Raw genomic sequence first — 22,323 nt, 5'->3', positions numbered from 1 at the left:
TGAAACAGAGTTTCTGTATCAGTTGTTGCCGTGTTTTCCTGGGCCTTGTAGACTTCAAAGTTATGTTCATATCTTTTGACTAAAACCAGTCATTGTACCAGATAACCAGTTGTTCCTTTGCCCAGGTCTGTCATGCTCCAAATGAGAAACAGGGATAGACAAATTGCCAAATTTAATTTGACCTTCAGTTCAGAACAACAAAGAGACTGTTACAAGTTGAATGCCATTTATTCTACCTTCAGCGTGACTTCAGTGGTAGGGAAAAAACCAGCATAAAACTTCATCCAAGAAGTGCTCTTAAACCCCAGAAAGAGTGTGAGAGAAGCCTATTCTGACTATGGGACATGAAGTTTTAAAGGAAGCAGAACATGGCTTCCTTTCCCCAGGGACAGGTGTGATGATTGCTGACTAAAGGCCTTGCTTGTTTTTGAGAAGTAGCAAGACTATCTTAATGGCTGGAATAAGGGCATCTAAGCTTGTGAAATCCTAATCCCCTGACACTGAAATGCAGTAAAAGGAGAGTCTTCATCCCAAAAAACCATAAAAAATTATGATTTTTTAAATTTTTTTTTTAATGTTTCAGAGTGAAATTAGGCCTTGTGGTAACTTCATGAAGTTTCATTCTGGTCCTTATACCTTCTTGTGTGGGTATTTTTTCAACTTTGCAGCTTTCCAACTGTAACAAATGTGCTGTCTCACACTGCGTATACAGAATTTGGATCTTGCTTCTTACTCGTGATCTGGGTTGCAGCTTTTGTATCTAAAGGCTAATTTAGTTATTTAAGAATTACATCCACATTGTGTTAGTAAGCTTTTGTGTAAATCTAGCTCTGAGAATTGAAAATTTTACTGCAGATGGTTTGAACTAGGAAGTCTGAAGGAAAAGAAGAAGAGAAAATTTGTAATATGTCTCTGATAAATCTGGGCTTTCAGGTGCGTTGGGAGAAGTGCTTGATTGTGTCATGGGCCATAAAAGGAAAACTGAGTAACTGCAGCTTTTTAGGCCATTGTCTTTCTAATAGGTTTTACATTGAGTTGATAATTTTGTTTATTCTGCTATGGCTGAACCTAGTATAAGAATTTAGAAAAGAAATCTACATCTGGTGTTACAAATATGTTCTTGCCAAAAAGATCCCAAAGAAATAAAGTTGCCAGATTTGGCCAGATTTAGCATTACAGAGAAAGAGACATAATGCATGTTAAGCTGCACTGTATAGTCCTGACTTCAGGACCTATGGTTACAAAATTCCAAAACCAGACAGCTAATGTTCTTCACATTTAATGTTATTTGCAAGTATTCTTCTTACGTGATTTTATGAAGCAAACAGCAGATTCTTTTTTGGCATAATCTAAAGGACCCTGTGTCTGTGGCCTTGGTACATAATTCATCTTTATTTCAGAGGTGTTTTCCTCATCGCTGCTGCTGTTCCTTGTTTTAAGGTAGCAACTCCTCACATGCAGTATCCTTTCTGGAATGGAGGTATTTCCTAAGTCTATTCATTATCTGCAGTCAAACCTGTCTGTAAAGAAATAAAATCAGGTACAGCTCTATCCCCTGCTGTAATACAGCAAATGTTGGAAGAAATTATCTGGAGCAGCAGAATAATTTTATAGCTTTCAAGATTTAATGGGAAGACTTTAGTTTTTACCCTTACAAACAGACTGTCAAGTCCACTTAGCCCAATCTGTCATAATTTTACTTGTATGAAATTCACAGTTCTCAGACACTCAAGATACTTTGGAGCCAGTCTTATTTTAGCAATGGCAGCAACCCTGCAGCTGGTTGAGGTCTCTGTGAATCTTCATCAGTAAATTTGGAGTGAGGGTGGCAGTGATTGAAGTTGTGCTCTCTTTCTGTACAAATTCAAAGTTTTATTATTATAGGGTAAAGGCTAAATTTTAGTAAGGTTAAGGTTAGTAAAATTTCCAGTGGTCTGTTATTACAGAGATCTTAAAGATCTATCTGTGGCTGTAATGTGAAATAGTCTGTAATTGTTGTTAACAATTAGAAGGTATCTATTCTACAAAGATTTGCCTTCAATTTTCTGAATTAGAAACTACTGGAATAAAGGGAAGAGGATATAGTTAGCTTATGTGTAATGGTGCTGGAATAGCCTCAGTCTTCTCACATTGATATTAAGAGACCTCTACTCCTCACTCCCAGTCTAGTGAAATCATAGCTGGGAAAAGGCATATTTTTTTAATAACAGAAAAATCTTATCAGTGCTTTTAAAGAACTCATGTGGTGGTGGATTTCTTTCAAATTTTTGCTTACTATCCTAACTGTTTTATATTTTGAGTTTCTTATCTGTCTCTCAAAACGAACTAATGTAAATGCATTGAAGTTCAGCATGTATACTGTTGGCTGGAAATAAATTAAGATCAACCTACAGATTCACAGCTTCTGCCATTTGTGGCTGGTTGCTGTGTGGATGAAAAGGAGTTGGCTGAATTGCTGACTGGATAAGGCTTGATACAGTTGGAGGATAATAGTAAAAGAAAATTACTTTCCTAGTCTGTTGAACATGCACCTCAGTGACACCATATGGGAAGTTTTTTTGATCTTGTAGTTCTTTTGGCTTAATGACTGTTTCTATATGCATAAAAAACCACTAAAGCCTAAGAATTCATCACTTTTCGGGAAGGATTTTGGTCCCTTTTTCCAGTCAGTCATAGACACATTTTTTGGTACTGTTACCTTTGTAAAGGGCTGTGGCCGTGTGCTATGTATAGGATTATATCTGTGAGCAGCTTGCAAAAGGTAACCAGTGCTGAACACGATCAGTTTAGTGGTTTGGTTGCCGTGTTCCAGATGAGTTTTTCGGTTGGCTTCCAGTTGTGCTTTAATGTCATGGTTTTGCCTGTTCTTGATGGGGGGAAGTTTGCAACTCACTGTGATCTGCTGCTGAGTGATTAACTTTATGCTGCCTAGCAGCAGTTAAACAAAGTGATCAGAGCGTAACCAGATACCTGTATGGACATTGTGTTCCAGGCAGTACTGTGAAGGACACTGAACTCCATAGTGTTCCCAGCCTTTGTCCTACAAAGTCACAAATGCTTAAATTCCATTAGCTTGTCACAAGGGTGAATTGTTGTTGTTTTCTGTTACTTTTTTTTTTTTTAGCTAAGTGTTGGAATGTTTTTATGGTGTGCCTTTTTGTTTAAGAAAATGTGCACTTTAATTATTATTTAATTAGGGTATTGTGCACTTAATTTAAGAGAGTTATTATTAGTATATACAGTAATGATAATATCTGTATTAACTTATGTGATAGTCACAGTTGTAGCTTCAGAGTGATTGAAGTCTTTCAAGCTATTTCCTTGATGTGGATAATTAATTCTGAAGTTTGGATTTATGTTAAATTATTTGTGAATTCAAGAGGAACCATCATGGAAAGTTTTAAAATTTGAATAATAGGGATAAAACAATAGTTTGAACCATGTGCTATTTTCAAATCCTCCTATTTTTCTTATGGTCTTGGGCAAGTTGTTTCTAGTTTTCCACCGACTTGTTTGTAGAGTAGTTTCTCATATGATGGGAGGTCTCTGAATTACAATTGCCAAAGTTAAGACAGTTTAGCTCCTTTGAAATGTAATTACTCTAAATCTTCTGAACTGCATTCTTCTAAAGTGAATTTGATACTTTGTTGTTTCCAAAGCATTTGGAAAATGGCAACTGAAAGTGTTACCCAGAAGAAGTAGTAATCATATTTTCATTTTCCATTTTGAATACTGCAGCTAGACATAAACCCCTGAGTACAATTTTTGAAGGGAAGAGGGAGAGGGTTTTGATTTGCATTGTTCAAATTAAAATGTTAACATTAACCTTAGGTATTGCAGAATTGGATATTTATTCGTGAGGGAGAAAAGCTTAATCTCGAAGACCAAGTTTTTATAATGGAGGGATGTTCTCAAAAATTGCTGATATGCATGAGGACCCTTACATTTGGATGCTGCCTACAGCAACCTCAAATACAGAGATGGGAAGTTTTCAGGAGGGCAATATCTCATATCAGCAGTTTCATTTTCATAAAAAGTTAATCCCTTTTAAAATAACATGAGTTGTAATGCTTCTGAAACTAGAAGCCGTGTTGATTTTAGCGTTTAACCCCTAGTTTTGGATAAGGGGACTTGAAGTGTAGAGAAGCCTACTGGTACTTGTTTTATCAGGCAAGTTCTTCTGCATCAGTTTTGAAAAGCTTTAATAAAATTTAAGTCACAGCCTTTTAAGGTACGGAGTTCCCTTTCAGTTCTCCTTTGCTATATTTTTTGCTCAGAGTAGTCTATGGTCTTGGTCTGTGTCACTTGCTCCCTGCCCTCAGACAAACCCCCACACAGCAGGACCTTCAAGTTAGTTGACCTGTTCCCAAGCCAGTGTTTCTGTGGACCATATGAAAATGGTTACAGACAGAGACCTTGCTTCTGCTTGGCTATTACCAGCATGGCTGGTCTTTTGCCTCAGACCGGAGTTATGTGGTTTGTTGTTGTTTGGATTTGGTTTTCAAACTTAATCATGCTTGCTTCACTTCAGTAAAAAAATGTATTGATATAGGATCTGTCAGAAACGGATTTATAAAAACTTTCATGCTGTGTAATGCTGTATAATTTCTTGAAACGTGTTCAGAGTTCACTAGAGTTTTCCTTCAACATGAAATAGAAAAACTTCCCCGTCTCAAGTGTTTCATAAGAAAATAGGTCTTTAGGGAGTGAACAGTATACTTACCTATCACACACACCATTTGATATTATTTATTGAATTCTTACAAGTGGGCAAATGGCTAATAAAGTACCTATGGTTGGTTGTTTTTTTTTTTGACACTTTATTGAATAACCAGAATTGTGTGTTTCATCAGATTGCATTGGCTGACTTGGTATTGAAGTTTTGAATATATTTCTTTCTTTCTCAAAATATCTTGAGATTACTATTGAATGGGAAATATTGTTAGCTGAAACACCACTTTTGGAAAGTGCTTTAATCAGCTATTATGTCTGCATAATAAGAACATTTAACTTTGGAAAAGCATTCATATAGCCTTGCATTTCTGCCAGAGCAAGCGAATGGTATTTAAAGGAAGCTGTGTTTATGATTCCAGAGCTGGTGGTAAAAAAAAGAAAATTAATAAATTTTGTCAGATCTAGAATATTATATCTTTGGAGTTCTTTATCCTTGACACCTATTTATTTTAGCTAAGTATTTAGCTATTCCTATTTTTGCTCATTGGTCACAAAACCTAGTGTTCTAGAACTATCAACTCAGTAAGTCTGCCTTCTTTTTCCATATGCCATAATACCTTAAGTTGTTGGATTGTTTGGTTTTTAGGTTTTTGTTTTAACATCTTTTGTAATTTCTTGTTTGCATCTTAAAAGCCTGCCTGGAGTGGCTGCCTGTCTAGCTATGACGGGCTGGCAGTGGCGGTGGTGCTGAGCAATGCTGTTGAAGGCAGCGTGTGCCAAGCTCAATCTCTACAGTGACCTTCCATCTGTGAAGGTCTGAGTAACTGGATGCAATGCTTTGCATCGGTAGAAGTAGTTCAAGGGTAGCTGTATCAGTGGGGTCCTGTGCCCAGTTAAGCAGATGTACCAGAAGAAGTATATAATGCAGTGCTGTAGTGACTACATTGCCTTGGGATTCTAGCTGATAGTTGTGCATGGGATTGTTCTGTGCTGCATAGCTTAAACATGACCATAGTTTAAAAGCCATGATCGGTTTTAAATGTCCAGAGATGGTTTTGGTTCTGCAGACAATATAATCTTGTCTTCACGGTCTCAGTAAGTGATCTCAGTTATGGAGCTAATACTTTGCAGTGTATGTAAATCTTCTGCGTAGATAGCAGAACCATGTATAAGAGAGAATGGGCAGTTATTATTTACTCTTTAAAATTTGGACTAATTAATGAAATCAAAAGCAATTTCTTTTAGATAAGGTATGATCTTATTACCTGTGAAGTTACACATTTCTTGGTTCTGCATTTTGAGCTGAGCTCTTCTAAATGACTAATTCATGAAAATAAAAAGCTGCTCAGCAGGGAAAAAAGAAGGATTCTGAATTATTGTGTCAGTAGATCCTGGTGAATTCTGCTTAGGAAGCAGACACGCCCGCTTTTGAAGTTATTCTTTAAATACTTGGTGAACAGCTCTCGTGAGCTGTTAATGCAGTATTTGGCCTGATTTTAGTAATGGTAACTTTTTAGGCTTTCTTTAGCCTAGAAAAGTTTTGGGTGGTGTCCCTCTCTCACCCCAAGTACAGATTTGTAAGTTATGTTTCAAAATACTGTGATATTAGGCTATTTCATTTCAACTTTCAGAGATGACTAAAAGTTTATTTTAGAAGAGGAGGGTCCAATCTTATGTTGACTGTTAAGATTTTCATCTAAATGTCTGAATGGGTGAATGTTTTGGGGGTAGTTGCAAAGCTTGTTGTAAGTTGCCGTCCTTCCCATTTCTCTGTAGAAAACTATCTGTGCAGAATGAGAATGTATTTATCTTTGCCAGTTCCAAAATAATTTATATCACCTCAAAGTAAACCATTCCTTTAGTTTCAGCTGCAGAAGGCTCTGGGGAAAAGAGGCCCTTCAAGCCTGTAGCCTAAACATGCTTGGTCTTGCTTCCTTAGAAATCATTCTTGCACCAAATTCCAAAACACAGTGGAACACTTTATCTGCTTGGGAATTTTCCAGGCATGGGATACTAGTGTGGTGTTTTCACAGTAGTAGGCACTATCCTGGAGTTTCAGGAAGTGTCTTCCAAAATTCTCTGTAGATATATTTGCAGTTATTTGCAGATATTATCTCTCTTTTCAGAGAGAAATAGATACAGGTTAACAAAGTTTCTTTACACAGAAGTTTTGGTTTGGGATTTATAGTCTTTGTTAAAAGAAAACTTGCTTTTATTATCAAAGTGTAATTTATGCATAAAAGCAGATTGGCTTTTCAGCTTCTTGATCCAGACAAAATTAAAATATTTCATTAAACTTGTATTGATGGGTGTAATATAAGTTAGAGCTAAACATACTCTTCTCTTTTTTTTTCTTTTTGTGTATGTGTGTGTACAGAAAAGATGAAAAGGAGTATGCACTGAAGCAAATTGAAGGTACAGGGATTTCCATGTCGGCCTGTAGAGAGATTGCAGTAAGTGTATATAAATGAAAGTATTTTTACTGACATTATTACTCAACAGATATTTTATTTTCCTTGCATTAAGTAACATAAAGATTATCTAAATGTTTTCTATGAAGTTTGCAAGCATGAAAGTTTATTCAGATGTGAGTTTTTTTAAAATACTTTCTAAGTCGTAATTTTCTTTTTAGTGGAAAGGAGTGTTCTTTCCAGGTAATAGTAGGGCCTCTTTCTGGTATAATTTGTTTCTTCTGCTTTGATATGTTCAGAGGGAAATAAATGTGAACTTTTAAATGAAGTCTTATTTTAAAAAGGAATATTTTTAAAATGACTTGAAGGAAAAAGGTTCTGAAAGATTACAGCTACCATTACAAGTCCACTTGCTAAAAATATAATTTATTTCAGACTAATGGCAGCTTGTTCTTCTTTAGCACCCGAGAACAGTTTGTTCTCCTCATTTCTTATTTGTTTTGCTAAGTAGAGAGAAATGTCATAGCAAAATAAAAAACAACTTTAATTGTTTTTTTATTACATGTGTCTTAGGAGAAAAAATTGATTCAATAATTTTGCCCTTTGAAACACATTACTGCCTATCATTTCTTCAGATTTGGTAAAAATTAAGTGTTTGTATATGACGGTAGAATTTGATCTTTAAATGTTTTATTTTATGTCTGAAAATGTGCATTACTGTCAAAATGCTGGTACCAAGTAAAATTTTGCAAGAATTTGTTGCATTGCAAAAGACGTGCACTTGCTTGATTAAATATTTACCTTGTCTTAATGTTGTTGCTGTGCTGCCAGCTGTTGAAATGTATGTTAGGATTGTGCCTAAAGCTTTTTATAATCTAGCAGTGTTGCACTGAAACACAGCATTCAGGTGTGCAATGCAATTTGAGGCATTAGAAACGCATGATGTCCATGAACTGAACAAACCACTGTATTGTGTTCAGTGTAGTGTCCACGGTAATTCTGTATGAAGAGACTTAACAGATAAAACTGCTATCCTTTTAAAGTGCTTATCACTGTAAGGTCAAGGTCACTTGTGGATTTCAGAGGTGGCTGCGTTGCTGTCAGTCACTTTACACAGGATTTACCCAGTGACCTTTCTTGCTAATATTTCTGCCTTTGGAGGAAATAAGAAATCCCCTTTTAACATCAGTACTAGGTTGTATTCTTGCTGCTATAAAATCGGTTTTGACAGCATCGAGGGGTTTTTGTTTCTTGGATCGTTGTTCTTTGTTTTAAATTGTGCTCCTATGCAGATAATGTATGGAATAGTCTGAAGGAAACTTTCCTGTTGTCATGACAGTGGTGTGATATGAAGCTGGTTCTGTCATACCTGGACACAACAATGTAAGGAAGTAGAGAATGTCCAATTATTTAAAGTTGATGATACATAACTATTTTGGCCTTGTTTTTCTTTTTTTTTAAACTTTTTTTTAAAATTAGTAAAGCTTTGTACAAAGCCCAGTACAGCCTGTGAATTTTGATTTCTGTTGTGTAAGTTACTTGATTACTTTCAATGGTTCATCTGGTAATTCTTGGATTATACTTTACTCTTCTTCAGACATTATTGTGAAACTCTGTAACCTGAGCTAATGGAGCAAATCACCATTTGCCTCAGTGAAATTTCAGGTTGGTCAAATATTAGAAGTGTGAAAAAGGTAAAGCTGAAATAGTTGAAAAAGAAATACAAACTTTTTGTCATATAGAAACAAGCCAAAATCAAATGCATTTTCCATACAGAGAAGCAGATTTCTAATTAATGCATCAATAGCTTATCTTGTATTTAAAGGCTTAGATAGGTGACAAAGAGGGTAATGTTTACTGATTAAATAAAGATTTTCAGCCTGGAAAGAGGCCATTTAAAAAATGTCATGAGTAGTTTTCTTGACATTCAACCCACCCCTACCCTCTCCAGCAGCAAAACAACCCCAAACCCTACCTTGGAAGCCGAGAACATGAAAGGGACACCGTTGTGCGTTCAGAATATTTTAATAATTCTGTAAACTGAAGACACTTTACAATATGCTCAAGAAATATATTGCTGAACTAAAAAGTGTTCAGTTTTGCAGTCCAAGACCATTTTGCATGTCCTATTTCTTAGACACTCAAAATAATATCTGCTGGCTAACTTTCCCTAAGACAAAAGGCTCCTCTCTTCTGACATTGCAAATTCAGTTGGTCTGTCTTTCCTTAGGTCTTTGAGAACCATGAAGCTTCTCTTACCACCATTCATGAGCTTTTCCTGAAAGGCATATGGCAGTGAAATCATTTAGACAGTGGTTCCTGGGGCAAGTGATTGTTACTTTATTTCAACTGTAGGGTGATACTTGCTGAAGGATTCCATATTTCAGCCAATTCTGTTGTCTTGAATATGAAAGTATTAGAAGGTATTCTTATACATCAAAAGACGTGTGTGTGGGAAAAAAGCTAATTTGTTCCCTGTAACTCAAGTTTATTCTGAAATGGCAACTATTTCTATGTTCCTTTTATGAGGCAGATTATTGCTTGGCTTAAGCAACAGCATGTTTTGAAGAACAGTGGTGTAAAATATGAATGAGAGTTATGAAATATAGAGTTTCATTTTTAGATGATTATTTATTTAATGAAAATGACATCTCTTTCAGCTCAAGACTTGAATTAACTCATTTTGGAACTTGAGGTTAGGGGAAAGGAAGACTTTTATTCAGTTACGCTGCTTTCGCATTTTATGTTTTGCTCCTTACCTTGTCTAAGTAGGTTTTCTAGAACAAGTGAAGACAGAAGCAGCAGACCAGAGTGGTATTATTTGTTAGGGCTGGTTTTTTCCTGTTTTTTTCCTGATCTTCATTTGTTCTGTTAGAAACAAATAGCTATAACTTTAAAGTCTGCAAACAGCTAATGGTAATGGAATTTTGTATTTCTTTATCAAAAAAACACCAGGGAAATACAGCTTTATCTGAGATTTCTTGTCCCAAAGGTTTCGCTTCCTGTGAGAGTATTATCCAAATTAATTCTACTACTTTGCTTTTCACCATCAAGAGACTATAGACTTCTAATTGTGGATTTTGGGAAAAACTAATTCAGAATAAAGAAAAATAATAAGCTTTTTCTTAATCAGTGCCATTCACTAAGTACTTAATAAATGTCTGGATATGTAGCCTGTCCTTGAGCATGGAAGAACTTCAACGCAATTGTCGTTACTGGCTTATTTAGCTGATATGATGCAGGTCAGAATCCTAAGTGAATGGAGCATGTCAAAAAGCAGGATCACAGCCCGAACTTTATGAAAGCAGACTTGAACCTCATCTTGGAAGAATTCTGTTGAGATACAGCCCTGGAGAGAAGAGGATACAGGAAAACATGTTGGTATTCAAGGATCAGATTCAAGAAAGCTCCATCCCAAGAAGTAGGAAAGCAAGCAAGGGCAACAGGAGGCCTGAATGGATGAACAAGGAGCTCCTTATTGAACTTGGACATAAAAAGGAATCAGGAATTCCTTTTGGAAGCAGGGATTGGTAATACAAGAGAAGTATAGAATTGCTGTTTGATCTTGCAAGAATAGGGGTTAGAAAAGCCAAGGCCGATGTGGAGTTGAGTCTGGCAAGGGACCTGAAGGGCAAGAAGAAAGGATTCTACAAGTACATGAATATCAAAAGGAAGACTGGGAAAAATATGAGCCTGCTGCTGAATGGGTACAATTGGTATGGAAAAGGCCAAAGTACTCAATAACTTCTTCTGCCTCATTCTTTACCAGTAAGGCCAGGTTCAGAAATCTCATGCTCTTGGGACCAGAGAAAAAGTTGAAGGAAAATTTACCTTTAGTGGAGGAGGTCCGGATTAGGAAGTGTTCAAACTGGACATACACAAGTCTGTGGTGCCTGATGAGCTGTGCCTACAAGTGCTGAGGCAGCTGCTTGGATTTCATTTTGAGACCACCCTCAGTTATCTTAGAAAGATAATAGTGAATGGAAGAGAGCAAATGTCACGCCTGTTTCCAATGAGAATCAAGGGAACTACAAGTTGATCAGCTACATCTTAGTCACTGGGAGGGTGATGAAGAAAATCCTGGTGGAAACGATTTCCAAACCCACGCAAGGCAAGACAGTGATTGGGCGTAGTCAGCCCAATCGAAGGGAAAATCATCCATAACCAATCTGTTGGTCTTCTACGATGAGATGCCTGGCATGGTGAATGAGGTGAATGCTGTAGATTGTTTATCTCGACTTTACTGAGGTTTCTGAGGCTGTCACCCGTAACATTCTTGCAGACAAGCTAACACAACCTGTAGACAAAGATGACTACTACTAAAGGTTTCTTGTGAACCAGTGACTTGAATTAGGTCCTGGATGCTGTTTGGTCAGCTCCTGGTCCCTTCCAGCTTTTTACCCACCCTTGCCAATGAGAACTTCCCCTCTTCAAGGATAAATTACCAACTGTAGCCATCTGCTCTGTAAATAGTAATCTTAATTCTAAAATTCATTTGATTTTTCTATAATAGGGTGTTTTTATAGATATTTTTTTTTTCTGTAGAGGAAGAAAATGAGACTAGGCTGTTGCAGATGATTTAAATGGGACAAGTAGAGCCAAAAACCAGTGTCATTGCTAACCTAGCCTTTTTTAAAGAATGCCCTAAGTGCTGCAGTTTTGCCCTGCGTGAATGTTTGGTCTGGGACTTGTAACCATTTTAGTTGCCACATCCTGTGCCTGTGTGTACTGTTTTTTAGCGAAGGCTGCTCTTTCTGGGAGACCTTTAAATGTTGCCAGTATGCTGTGGGACACTAGTGGGAGCATTAGTTGACCTTTGTGTTCATACTTGCATCTATGGGTACAGGCTAAAATAAATTTAGACTGTAATGTTAAACGAGTTGCTGAAAGCTTATTTGAACAATTTAGAATGCACAAATTATTCTCAGGCCTTTTGCCTACTGATGCAGTGTATGTTACAAACTGCTAGAGGGTACAAATATTTTGGCATCCTCAGTCTCTGAGAGTGGGCGAAGTTTTAGAAGCCTTGCAGGTTAAATGATTGGTCTTTGTAACTGTTTTGCATTTCTCAGCTTTCTTGAAGAAGGCTCTGTCTCGCTGTATTTATATTCTTTTCTGCCTTCCTGCTGTTTGTGGCCTTCCTTTGTATGTGAACAGCTCTTCTGGGGTTGTGTTTCCTTCTTCTTGGGTTTGGGGAAGCTGTGGTGGTGTGGCGCTGAAGCTGAGTGGAGAAGGTCAGCCAGACAATGTCTCCATCTTGAAGCACTTGATGCTTTTACTGTGTGTTTCTCTGTGGTGCTGCTGGCAGCAGGGACATTCAAGGGGACACGCTGTGCCTTGCTGGTAGAGCTAGTAAAGCTTACATGCTTTTACCTCTGTCAGGTGCTACATGTCATTTGCAAGCTGCTCTCACCTCCCTGGTTGGAAACCACTTAGTCAAATGAGCTAAACATGAAGTTACTTAATTTGAGACTGTGGACCAGGCTGACCTTCTAACCTGTTTGACCTGTCTCTGCATCTCTTAAGAATGCAGAAAAGATCACCTGTACAGAAATGATGGTAACTTTTCAGTATTAAAACACTTAGAAGATTTGTAATGCCATCAGTTCTCTTTTAATGAAGTTGCATAGATTTTTATAGTAGGTACAAGTCTCTGCTTCAGCTATATTGACCTTTTCTTTGGCCTTGACTATCATAGCAGCTTGCAGTACTTACTGCTGTGTAGACCCATGTAGGCCTTGGTCCCTGGCTTTGTTGAAGGCAAGATTAAGTAAAAAAAGGCTTTAAAAAAGTCTGTGTCCCTGAGTACATTTGCTGTAGGAGATTCCTTTTGAATGTCAGGGCTTCTTTTCTCTTGCCAAGATAGAATAAGTGAGTAGAATATTTGGCCACGTAAAATCTTCCCATAAATTCTCTACTACCTAATTAGAAAAGATTGTTAGATTTGTTTGTGGAAACTTTGAAACTCTACTCCCCTTTTCAATAGCTGAAGGTAGTGAAAGAAGTGAAAAAAATGTTTTTGAAGGGATTTTTATTAGAGAGCTAAGGCATGTGTTGGCTAGACGTGCCTGTGCATTTTGATTTTATAAGTATGAATCAGCTGGAAAAAGGTTTTTGGTTCAGCTACATGACAACTCATGTTTCGCATGCCATAGGAAGAATAAGAGCTCTCTGCATTACATAGTTTAATCTTGTATAATCTGTGTAATTTAAATGCTTTTTGTGTAAGGGAGTACTTAAATTCCTGCTTTGGTTATTCGTCAGAAGGATTCTGTGGACATTTTCTGTCTTTTTTTATTTTATTGTACCTGAAAGAACAATTAACTTCATTAAATGAAAGTATTACATAAGAAATAAATATGTGGAATAAAACAATTTTTGTTTAATCAATTAAGTTGACTTCTTTTATATCAGCTCATAAATACACTGTAGTTTTTATGAAAAAGTTTGAAGCTTGAAGTACAATTTTTTATCAAGTAATCGTAACAAAAGTAGAGCATCATCTGAAGAGGCTGGTCGGCTCTGTTGTCTAACTACAGCTACCTCCTTCAGCAATTTAGCAACAGCAAAAAAGAGCATGCAGAGAAGAAAGGAAAAGAGAAACACTGCTTTTAGATATCTAAATGCAGAATTAAAAACTTTATTTCTTTTCATACAGAGGGTACTTTCCTTTACTTGAAGTTGTGTCTCTGCTCAAAGCGGGAGAGCAATATCAGCATATCGATGGCAAGTATGTTAAACAGAAAAGAAAAGCCTTTACTGCAGTCTAGCATGATATGAGCCAAAGAAACTTCTCTATGAATTTGATACTTGGCATCAGTTAGGATATAATCCACATGCCCAGTGTAGCTGACTAGGGAAAAATGGGTGTTCAGTGCTATTTAGACTCAATTTTTCTTTGCCTTGAATTTGTTGTTTGCTTCAGATTCTGAATATTCTGAGAACATAAAAATGCAAAACCAACTGACGGTGCCTTTAACAGAAATGAAAAAAAAGCAAAGCCAGACCTCTTCAGGTTAAGCTGTAGACAGCAGTGCACTGAAAGCAGATAGCTACTTTATCACTCAGTTGAAGAACAACAGAATTGCAGATAATGCAGAGGAGACTTTTTGAAATATTTATCTGCAAAACTTAAATACTTACTTCAAGATTGCTTGTGTTTGTATATGCACAAATGAACATATATGCTCACATGTTTTAAAGCTTCAGTTGGAATGTTTTGTAAATTTTGGGTTCTTTTCTGAATTTGTGTGATAAACTTTTATTTTTCTCTTCTGTTTCTCATACTTTCTTTAGCACTGAATATTTTCCTTATGTTCCTCCATTTGTGCTTTCCCTGTAGTCAATTAAAATTAGTTTCTACATGTTTTCAGTTTATTCTGTGTGGAGTTGTAAAATTGTTTGAATGATATATTCACTTCCCATAACTAGAATGTGTCTTTCTCTAATTTAACATTACACTGACTATTTTTGATGCCTCAGACTGAGAGGTGATGGCATGGGTTTTTAGGTGATGGATTCTTTTTAAGTTGGGACTTCAGTATTCAAATTCTGTTACTAAATTGCCCACTTAATTCAGCAACAGGCTCACATTTTCTTGTTCAGCCTTTCACAACCAATGTAGTAGCAGAAGCTCTTGTTGCCCTCAGCATTCCTTGCAAGTGTCAAATCAAGGTGAGCTTCAGCTCTCCTGACACCATCCCTACATGCCTAGACAATGTCTTTAAACTCCTCCCGTGTAGCCTGTCCCTGTTTGCACCCCTCTGTATACTTGCATTTAAGCTCTGACAATCTGCTTAGCCAAGCAGGTTTCCTACTTGTATATTTTAATAGACCTGCCAGTTTTCCTGAGCTCCTTTGCTCTTCAGAGCTGGTTCCTGTGGCTGTCTACCAGTTCCTTCAATAAACTGAAGTCTGCTCTCCTGAAGTTCCAGGTCTGTGCTCTGCTACTTGCCTTCTTCACTCAGGATCTTATAATCGAAGAATAATAGAATGGCTTGGGTTGGAGGGGGACGTCAAAGATCATCTAGTTCCATCTTCCTCACCATGGGCAGTGATGCCACCCACTAGATCAGGTTGCTTGGGACCCCATCCAGCCTGGCCTTGAACACTTTGAGGGATGGTGCATCCATGACCTCTCTGGGCAACCTGTTCCAGTGCCTCAACCACCCTCACAGTAAAGAATTCCTTCCTAACATCTAATCTAAGAAAAATCTCTCCTCTTTTAGTTTAAAATTGTTCCCCCTTGTGCTATCACTATCTGCTTGTGTAAAAAGTCCCTCTCCTCCTTTTTTATGAGCTCTGTTTAAGTACTGGAAGGCCACTGGAGAGAGATCTCCCTGGAGCCTTCTCTTCTCCATGCTGAATATCTTCAAGTGTACTAGCTAATGGTTGCTACAGCCAAAGCTGCCTTTGATTGTTACATCTGCAAATAATTCTTGTTTTAGAATTATTATAGAACAGCTGTGTGCTACCATTATTGGCCCTTCCAGTGTGTATATCAAGAAATTGTTTGTGATAGCCTCCAAAAGTTAACTAGGTTCCTTGTGCCCCGCTGTGTTGCCTTCTCAGTGGATGTCAGGGAGGATGTCTTCTAAGAATGAGGGTTTGTGGGTCAGAGACTTCTCCCAACACAATGTCATTCTTTGAGTCTCTCCAGTGCTCCTCATCTGCAAGCTGCCTGAGACTTCTTGGTGCACGGGGGGTCTGTGAAGCAGAAATGAAATGTTATTACTAGTGCCTAAACTAGATAAATTAATACAGAGCAGAGATGGCTGGATTGAAAATTGAACACCAGTGTGAAAAAAATTCTAGGAATTTGAGCAAATATTGCTTTTTTCATTCTATTATCTGGCATTGTTTTCAGCCCTGTATATGGATAAGCGGATAGCGTTTTTAGTCTGCAGTTATATTTTACTCTGCAAGTTTTTGTGTGCGAGTTTTAGTCAGCTTTGTTATTTGAAGGCAAAATGTCACCTTACCTTTGACTAGAACTTTATTCACTTAATTGAATTTCATTATGTTAGCAGTTTCAGTGTGGTGTTTTTCTGTGGTAAACTGGAAAGTAGCTCTGTTTAAATACAGTTTCTACTGTATCTTATTGAGGTTTGTCTCGTCTCTATGTTGACTTGAGATGTTATTGTATGGCGGTTTTAAGATGCAAGGAGGCTTTCCTGTCTCTAAACTGTAGTTAACAGTCCAATAGTCACTAAGTAGATAGCCTGGTGTCTTTGATTCTGTGATGCATCTTGCCCGTAGACTTACAGTGTGAGGTTGTTGCTTAGTTTGCATTTTGGTAAGAAGGTGTGAGCATTACAGTCATGTTCTTGGCTCCATTTGGCCATCTGATTGGCAGAATGTTTCTGCCTTGTAGAAGGAGCATTGTGTTCATTCTTCCTATGTCACCAGCAGTGTCAGGATGCTTCCTGAAACCTGTTGCCTGTATGTAGTGCATATACAAAATTGTGGTTGTAAGTATATGCCATGGGTATACTTGACCTTGAGCTTTTTTGTATGCAGCTACCTGAGCATGCTGAAGTTAATGTACTTCAGACTGGCTATACTTTTGGAAAAAGTTATTAGTTTTCTGAATATGCAAACAGCATATTGAAAAAAGCTATCAGTAGAATAATTTTGATTGGAGGCAGTTATGAAATAGTTATGAAATCTGCTGCCAGTTCTTGAAGACATTTGAGAAAGTCTCTGCCTTTTCCTTCTGTGCTAATGAACTTATTCTATCCCATGGCCCCTGCAGAGTTTGTTTCTCAACTGTCATTGTCTTTCCATATTTTCACTTGCTTATTAGATTACTTTAGTTTCTTTTTTACCTCAGTTGCCTTTTGTACTATTTCCCTTGCTTTCCTTTATCTCCAGATGCCTTTAATATTTACAAGCAGTATAGTGATTTCCTGTCCGCTAGCTGTGTCTTGAATCCATTTTGGTTTGACTTCTCTAAGTTTCTACCCTAAAAAAGCTTCTTATTACTGCAATTAATGGTTTCTCTCTGGTAAAACTCCAAGGTTTGTTCAGTATCCTCATTTGCCTTAGTGTCTTTGCACTTCAGACTAATAGTTATTTCTTCTTTTTTGACATGTTATATTTGTTCTGTATTAGTGATTTTGTTCTTGCCTAGGTTTTATGTAGTCTTTCTTTTTTTTTCTGAGGATGGGTGATCTTGCATCTTTACAGTCTGTCTCTTAAGTATTTATTATACTTGTGGGCTAAAAAATACTTTACTGTTACTAAATTGTCTTTTGTACTGTTTCACATCTGAAATTCACTGAACTTTGCTCAAAGCCTTGCAGTCAAAATAAGTAATTCTGCTGTGATTTTACATTTTAATCATTTTCAGCTATCTCAATTGTTCAGATTTTCAGTTTAAGGCCAGATGTATTATTTAATTTTTGCTACTTCTGGGCATCTCAAGTCCAGACCATTTTCAAACTTTTATTTATCATCTTCAGTACTTCTAGAATTCATGTTTTCATTTTCAACACAAATGGGCCTGGAAAACAGATCTGTAGTCCTGTCTCAATGGGATTATTTTCATACAATCAGAATGGTTTGGGTTGGGAGGGAAATTAGAGATCATCTAGTTCCAACCCCTCTGGCATGTTCAGGGACACCTTCCACTAGACCAGGTTGCTCAGAGCCCCATCCAACCTGGCCTTGAACACTTCCAGGGATGGGGCATCATGGCTGCTCTATGCAAGATTTTCCAATGCCTCACCATGCTCACAGTAAAGAATTTCTTCCTTATGTCTAGTCTAACCCCACCCTCTGTCTTTTTAAAGCCATTTCCCCTTGTTCTGTCGCTACGTGCCTCTCTCCAACCTTAACGATTCTATGATTTTGGCTTCTGTGTTCATTGGTCCTCCATCACATGCACCCACGGGAAAAAAAATAAATCCATCCATCTTGATGAGGCACACAAAAGAATTTGTCGTTTGGTGCGCTTCATTGTTGTTAATATTTTATCAATATTTATAAAACTATGATGAGTTTGCTGAGGCAACAAAAGGCATCTTCAAAGTTTGATCTGCTGCTTCTCTCCTAAATTTGGCTGGAGGACACTAGTGAGTGCCAGTAAGGGATGAGTCCTTGTGGTGCTTGAATAATTCCAGTAATCCAGGGGGATGGCAGTGAAGGTGACTGCACCACATTCAAGGGGATTTCTAGATTTGATGGGACTTGGTCTCAGAGTAACCGTAAGCAGCAGCATTTTCAGCTTGACAGCTTGGCAGTGGTGGAAACTGGCCGAATACAAAGCCTCAGAGTGACTGTTGCTTGGCTGAAGGACAGTAACACAACTGTTGCCTTTAATGCATATGGAAGTTGGCTTCAGTATATGTGATCTAATAAATGTGGGCTTAATGTTAAAAAGTCACAGCATTCAGTTGCATTAGCCGCGATAAGGGAGTGGTGGGGAGAGTGAATATGCAGTGTGGCTTAGGTTGGTATTGCCCCTTTATAGTGCATGGTGCTCAGAAGGATTCTGTTGTCTAGGTAACAGGGTCTGTACTTCATTTCTTGAGAAAGATGGAACAGATGTTCCTGCAAGAAGCAACCAATTATCACCAGTGAGAATATTGGCAGTATTTAAACTAATTGCTTTGTTGTTGCAATTCATATGCTATGAATAGTAAAGAAAATTTAAAGGCAGGAATCTTCACTGGATGGCTTTTCCTGAATGAGGTTTTAAAAAAAATATTTATTTAAAAATATTATAAAATAGCACTCACTCATCAGTGTGTCTTTTCAAGCTTCCATTTATCACTGCATTTTCTTCTATATCATTCAGTCTTTTTATCTGATATTTGTAGTGTCTCTTTCGTGATCAAGTCCCATTGCTCCATCACATCTGTGTCACATCATATTAATTTATTTTGTTTATTTAAAATACCTAAAAATCTGAAGGCAATAGGGTAAAAGGATGCTTGCAATGGAATAAGACACTGAGGGGCTTTTCTGTCATGTAAATCTAAGATTTCTTTTTTTTGGTGGCACAATCCAGGCACAGCAACTCGGATAGGGACTGTGCCATAAAAAGCTGGGGCAAAAAGGAAGCCATACAGACAGGTGTATGTGTGAAACCCTCCTATGTGCTGCTTAAATGGGGACATAACTTGTGTGGTGGTGACAGTGGCAAGAAAGGGAGTAGAGCTGAAGGGGGGACAGCATGGAACAAGGAGTGCCTGAGCTCTCCCACTGCAGCACTCAAAGGCAGCGTGCCTTGTTTTTATGAAACTTTGTGCTAAAGTAATCTCTTGTATAAATTAAAGTGTTTATTGTTTTCATGGATGTAGCTTTGTCAGCCTGGAAGATTACTGTAGTCCTTACAGCATTGGATGTGTTCTTGTCTTTTATAAAGAGATCTAGGGGGAGGTGTGTATGCAAATCCATTTTTATACCTTTGGGATAAAATCTGATGTTGGGTATTAAATAAGAAAAGAGAGCACTGGGACTAGATTCTCAGGGCACTGTTTGTGAGTCCTTAGCAAAGCTAAGCCATAGCATTATGCATTTTAGACAAAAGATCTGGCCCATTGCCTGAACTTTTCCATGGTTCTTGCCAAATATAAAAGGCAAATATTCTGTTTTTTAGGTAAGGCATTGCAAAAACATGGCTTTTGTCTTGGCAGTAATAGAATAAAGGAAGAATCCTTGACCTACTCTCTTTTTATCGGCTCTGTTAAAGGACATGCTGTTTTGATTTTTATCTAACTGTGGAAAATGTCATAATGAGTGGAAATGAAGTGCATGTTGCACTTTTTGGATTATTTGGCTGAGTTATCCTATTGTATAGTAGTGACAAGTTGATTGGAACAAAATGTCTTACTACATTCAGTTATTTCAATAACCATTGTAAAACATTTGCAGTCTGAGGAGGAAAAAAAATATTGTTTCTGGGGTGTTTTAATCCTTTGTACCAGGCTACTTGCATGTAACTTGTAATCTTTTACTTGTTATCCTTCCTCTGACTCTGGCTCCTGGCTCACTTTCTGTAAACTGTTCTGTGTTAGTTCTCAGTAATTTAATGCAGATAATGCATCCAGTCACTTAGCTGCATGTATTAGCTTATCTTTGCCTCTTCAGTCAGGAGCAATACTGCTTCAGTGTTTGTGTTCACTATCAGGTATGCTCTTTCATTGTCCTTTTCAATCACTGTTGTCTCTAATTTCTATTCCAAACCTTTTCTTTATTATATGGTTTATCCTTTGTATAGTATCCTTCATATTCTGTTGCTCAGACTTCCTTATGATATCTACTGTGTAAATATTTGTGACTTCTCGTTTGTGACTTCATTCCTGCTTGCATTTCTTCTTGATACACTTTTTTATTCTCCTTGTTTCCCTATTTTATCACAGGGTCTGTCAGCAGCAATATTTGCTGCTTTTACTGCTTCTTTTGTATTCTAGAGTGCTTATAATACAATCTTAGCTTCTGCAGATTTTTCAGCTACTTTCATGAGAGTTTTCTCCATTTTTACAGTTTAATTATATCACATATTGCCAGTCTCAGGTTCTTTTCACCTCCCTTGACACACACAGTTAGCTCTCTTCTTCTGCCATTCCTTTTCGTACAAATTATTCTGACTGATTTTATTCCCAGAGGTCATGCTCAAAGGATAAAAGAATTTGACAAGTACTATATATTTTTCCATTTTCTATCCTTGGAAATAGAAGCTCCTTCCTTATGCTGCTTCTTTTCCCTGCAGTGGTTCCTTTGTCTTATGTCTCGCTTTTTTCTGCTTCTTTCTGACCTTCTGCTCACAACACAGCCTGCCATCTTGAGTAACCTCACTGCCATGGGAACTAGTGCTTAAAAGAGGAGAACAAGAGGCCACTTTTGCCAGAGGGTTGGTGGGCTTCTGGACTTTGTGCCAAGGTTGGGTTGTTGGGCCTCTGGACTTTGTGCCAAGGTTAGGAGAGGTATTTGCTGAATTGCACACATTTCTGTCTTTCTCTCCCCCCTTGACACTTTCCATATTTGCCTTTTGCTTTCCCTTCCACTTCTCTTTGCCTTAGTCTTGTTTTTCCTACATAGTTCATTCCTTTTTATACTTTTTTTTTTATTTCCCAGTCCTCACATCACCAACACCATTTTTGCCGCTCTTCCGCTTTGCTAGTATCCTCTGTTTTTTTTTCTCCTCTTCCCTACTGTTTCCACAGCCAGTTGCATTCCTCACCTCTGATGTACTACTGTAGTCCATGTATCCTTGTCCCATGGTCTAGGGTCTTTCTCCAAGGTCTAATGTATCTGCTCACTTCTGATTCCAGCTCTGCCATTCCTCCTGTTTCATGGTGTTTCTCCCTGGGATGGTTCTCCTGACTGGTTTTTCTTCACCTTCTTCCTGCTGCTCCTCTTTCTGTAGTGAGTTTCATGTCCATTGCCCTAGAAGAAGTCATCCTTCTCCTCAGGACTGAGCTAAGCAAGAGAAAAATAAGGGAAAACTTTCTCCTTTGTTTTAGTGCCAGAGCTCTGACCTGCGTCATTTAACAACTCTAAAGTTCTTCCTACAGAGTATGCTCAAATAACATTTTTTTTTTCCCCAAGGGAAAGTGAAGCATCAGATGGCAGTTTGATGATAAAAAATTGCTTAGCTTGGCTTTGTTTCTTTGCTAACCTGTGCAGAAGTGCAAAAGATCTCATAATACTGGGCAGCTTGTGTAATAAAATTATGTTTACATTTATCAGCGTTGAATTTTAATGTAGTGGAAATGGGAGAGAAACTACCCTGCCTATTTACAGTGATGGCTTCTTGAACAATCATTGCTTTAGTACAGGTTGAGGGTAGAGTGAGAATCTTTGAATCTTTGTCACTCTTCTTCTGATAAGCTCTCCAAGTTTAAGAGCACACAAAAAAGCAAATTCAAAGTCACTAGAATGACTTTCAAGTGAGTTTCTAAAGTCAAGACCTGAGAGCAAACCAGACTCGGTCAACCAAATAAATCCCTGGTGTGTTCGGATGTTGAGTGTCTTTGTGCTATCCTAATCTTTTTCCACCTCAGAAAGGATACAGTAGCACTAGAAAAGGTAAAGAGAAGGGGAATCAAGAAAGTTGGGGATACAAACTACTTCCTTATGAACAGACTAGGGGCCTCTGGTGGTCTAGTGGTTAGGGTGCAGGACTCTCACCGCTGCGACCCAGGTTCGATTCCCGGCCCCCCGGGCAGATGGAGCTCGTCAGCCCTGTAAGGCAATCCATCTAAGAGAAGGTCACTCTAAACAAACCTAC

General features: G+C 37.8%; 1 protein-coding gene across 3 annotated transcripts in view; it reads left to right on the top strand.

The window, feature by feature from the left end:
* The window catches only part of CDK19 (cyclin dependent kinase 19), a 114,227-nt gene that overhangs the window by 9,724 nt on the left and 82,180 nt on the right, over positions 1 to 22,323 (top strand). For 2 of the 3 annotated variants that reach the window (XM_017829946.1, XM_017829949.1), the window contains exon 2: positions 7,052 to 7,127. The exons of the other annotated variant lie outside the window; for it this stretch is intronic. In XM_017829946.1, the coding sequence (XP_017685435.1) occupies positions 7,052 to 7,127 (76 nt within the window). The remainder of the gene's footprint in view (positions 1 to 7,051; positions 7,128 to 22,323) is intronic. 3 annotated transcript variants of the gene reach the window in all.

This window comes from Lepidothrix coronata, unplaced genomic scaffold (genome assembly GCF_001604755.1).
Source record: "Lepidothrix coronata isolate B3197 unplaced genomic scaffold, Lepidothrix_coronata-1.0 Scaffold5, whole genome shotgun sequence".
Taxonomy (NCBI): Eukaryota; Metazoa; Chordata; class Aves; order Passeriformes; family Pipridae; genus Lepidothrix; species Lepidothrix coronata.
Note: the sequence above shows the minus strand (reverse complement) of the source record. Positions and strands in the feature narration are given on the sequence as shown.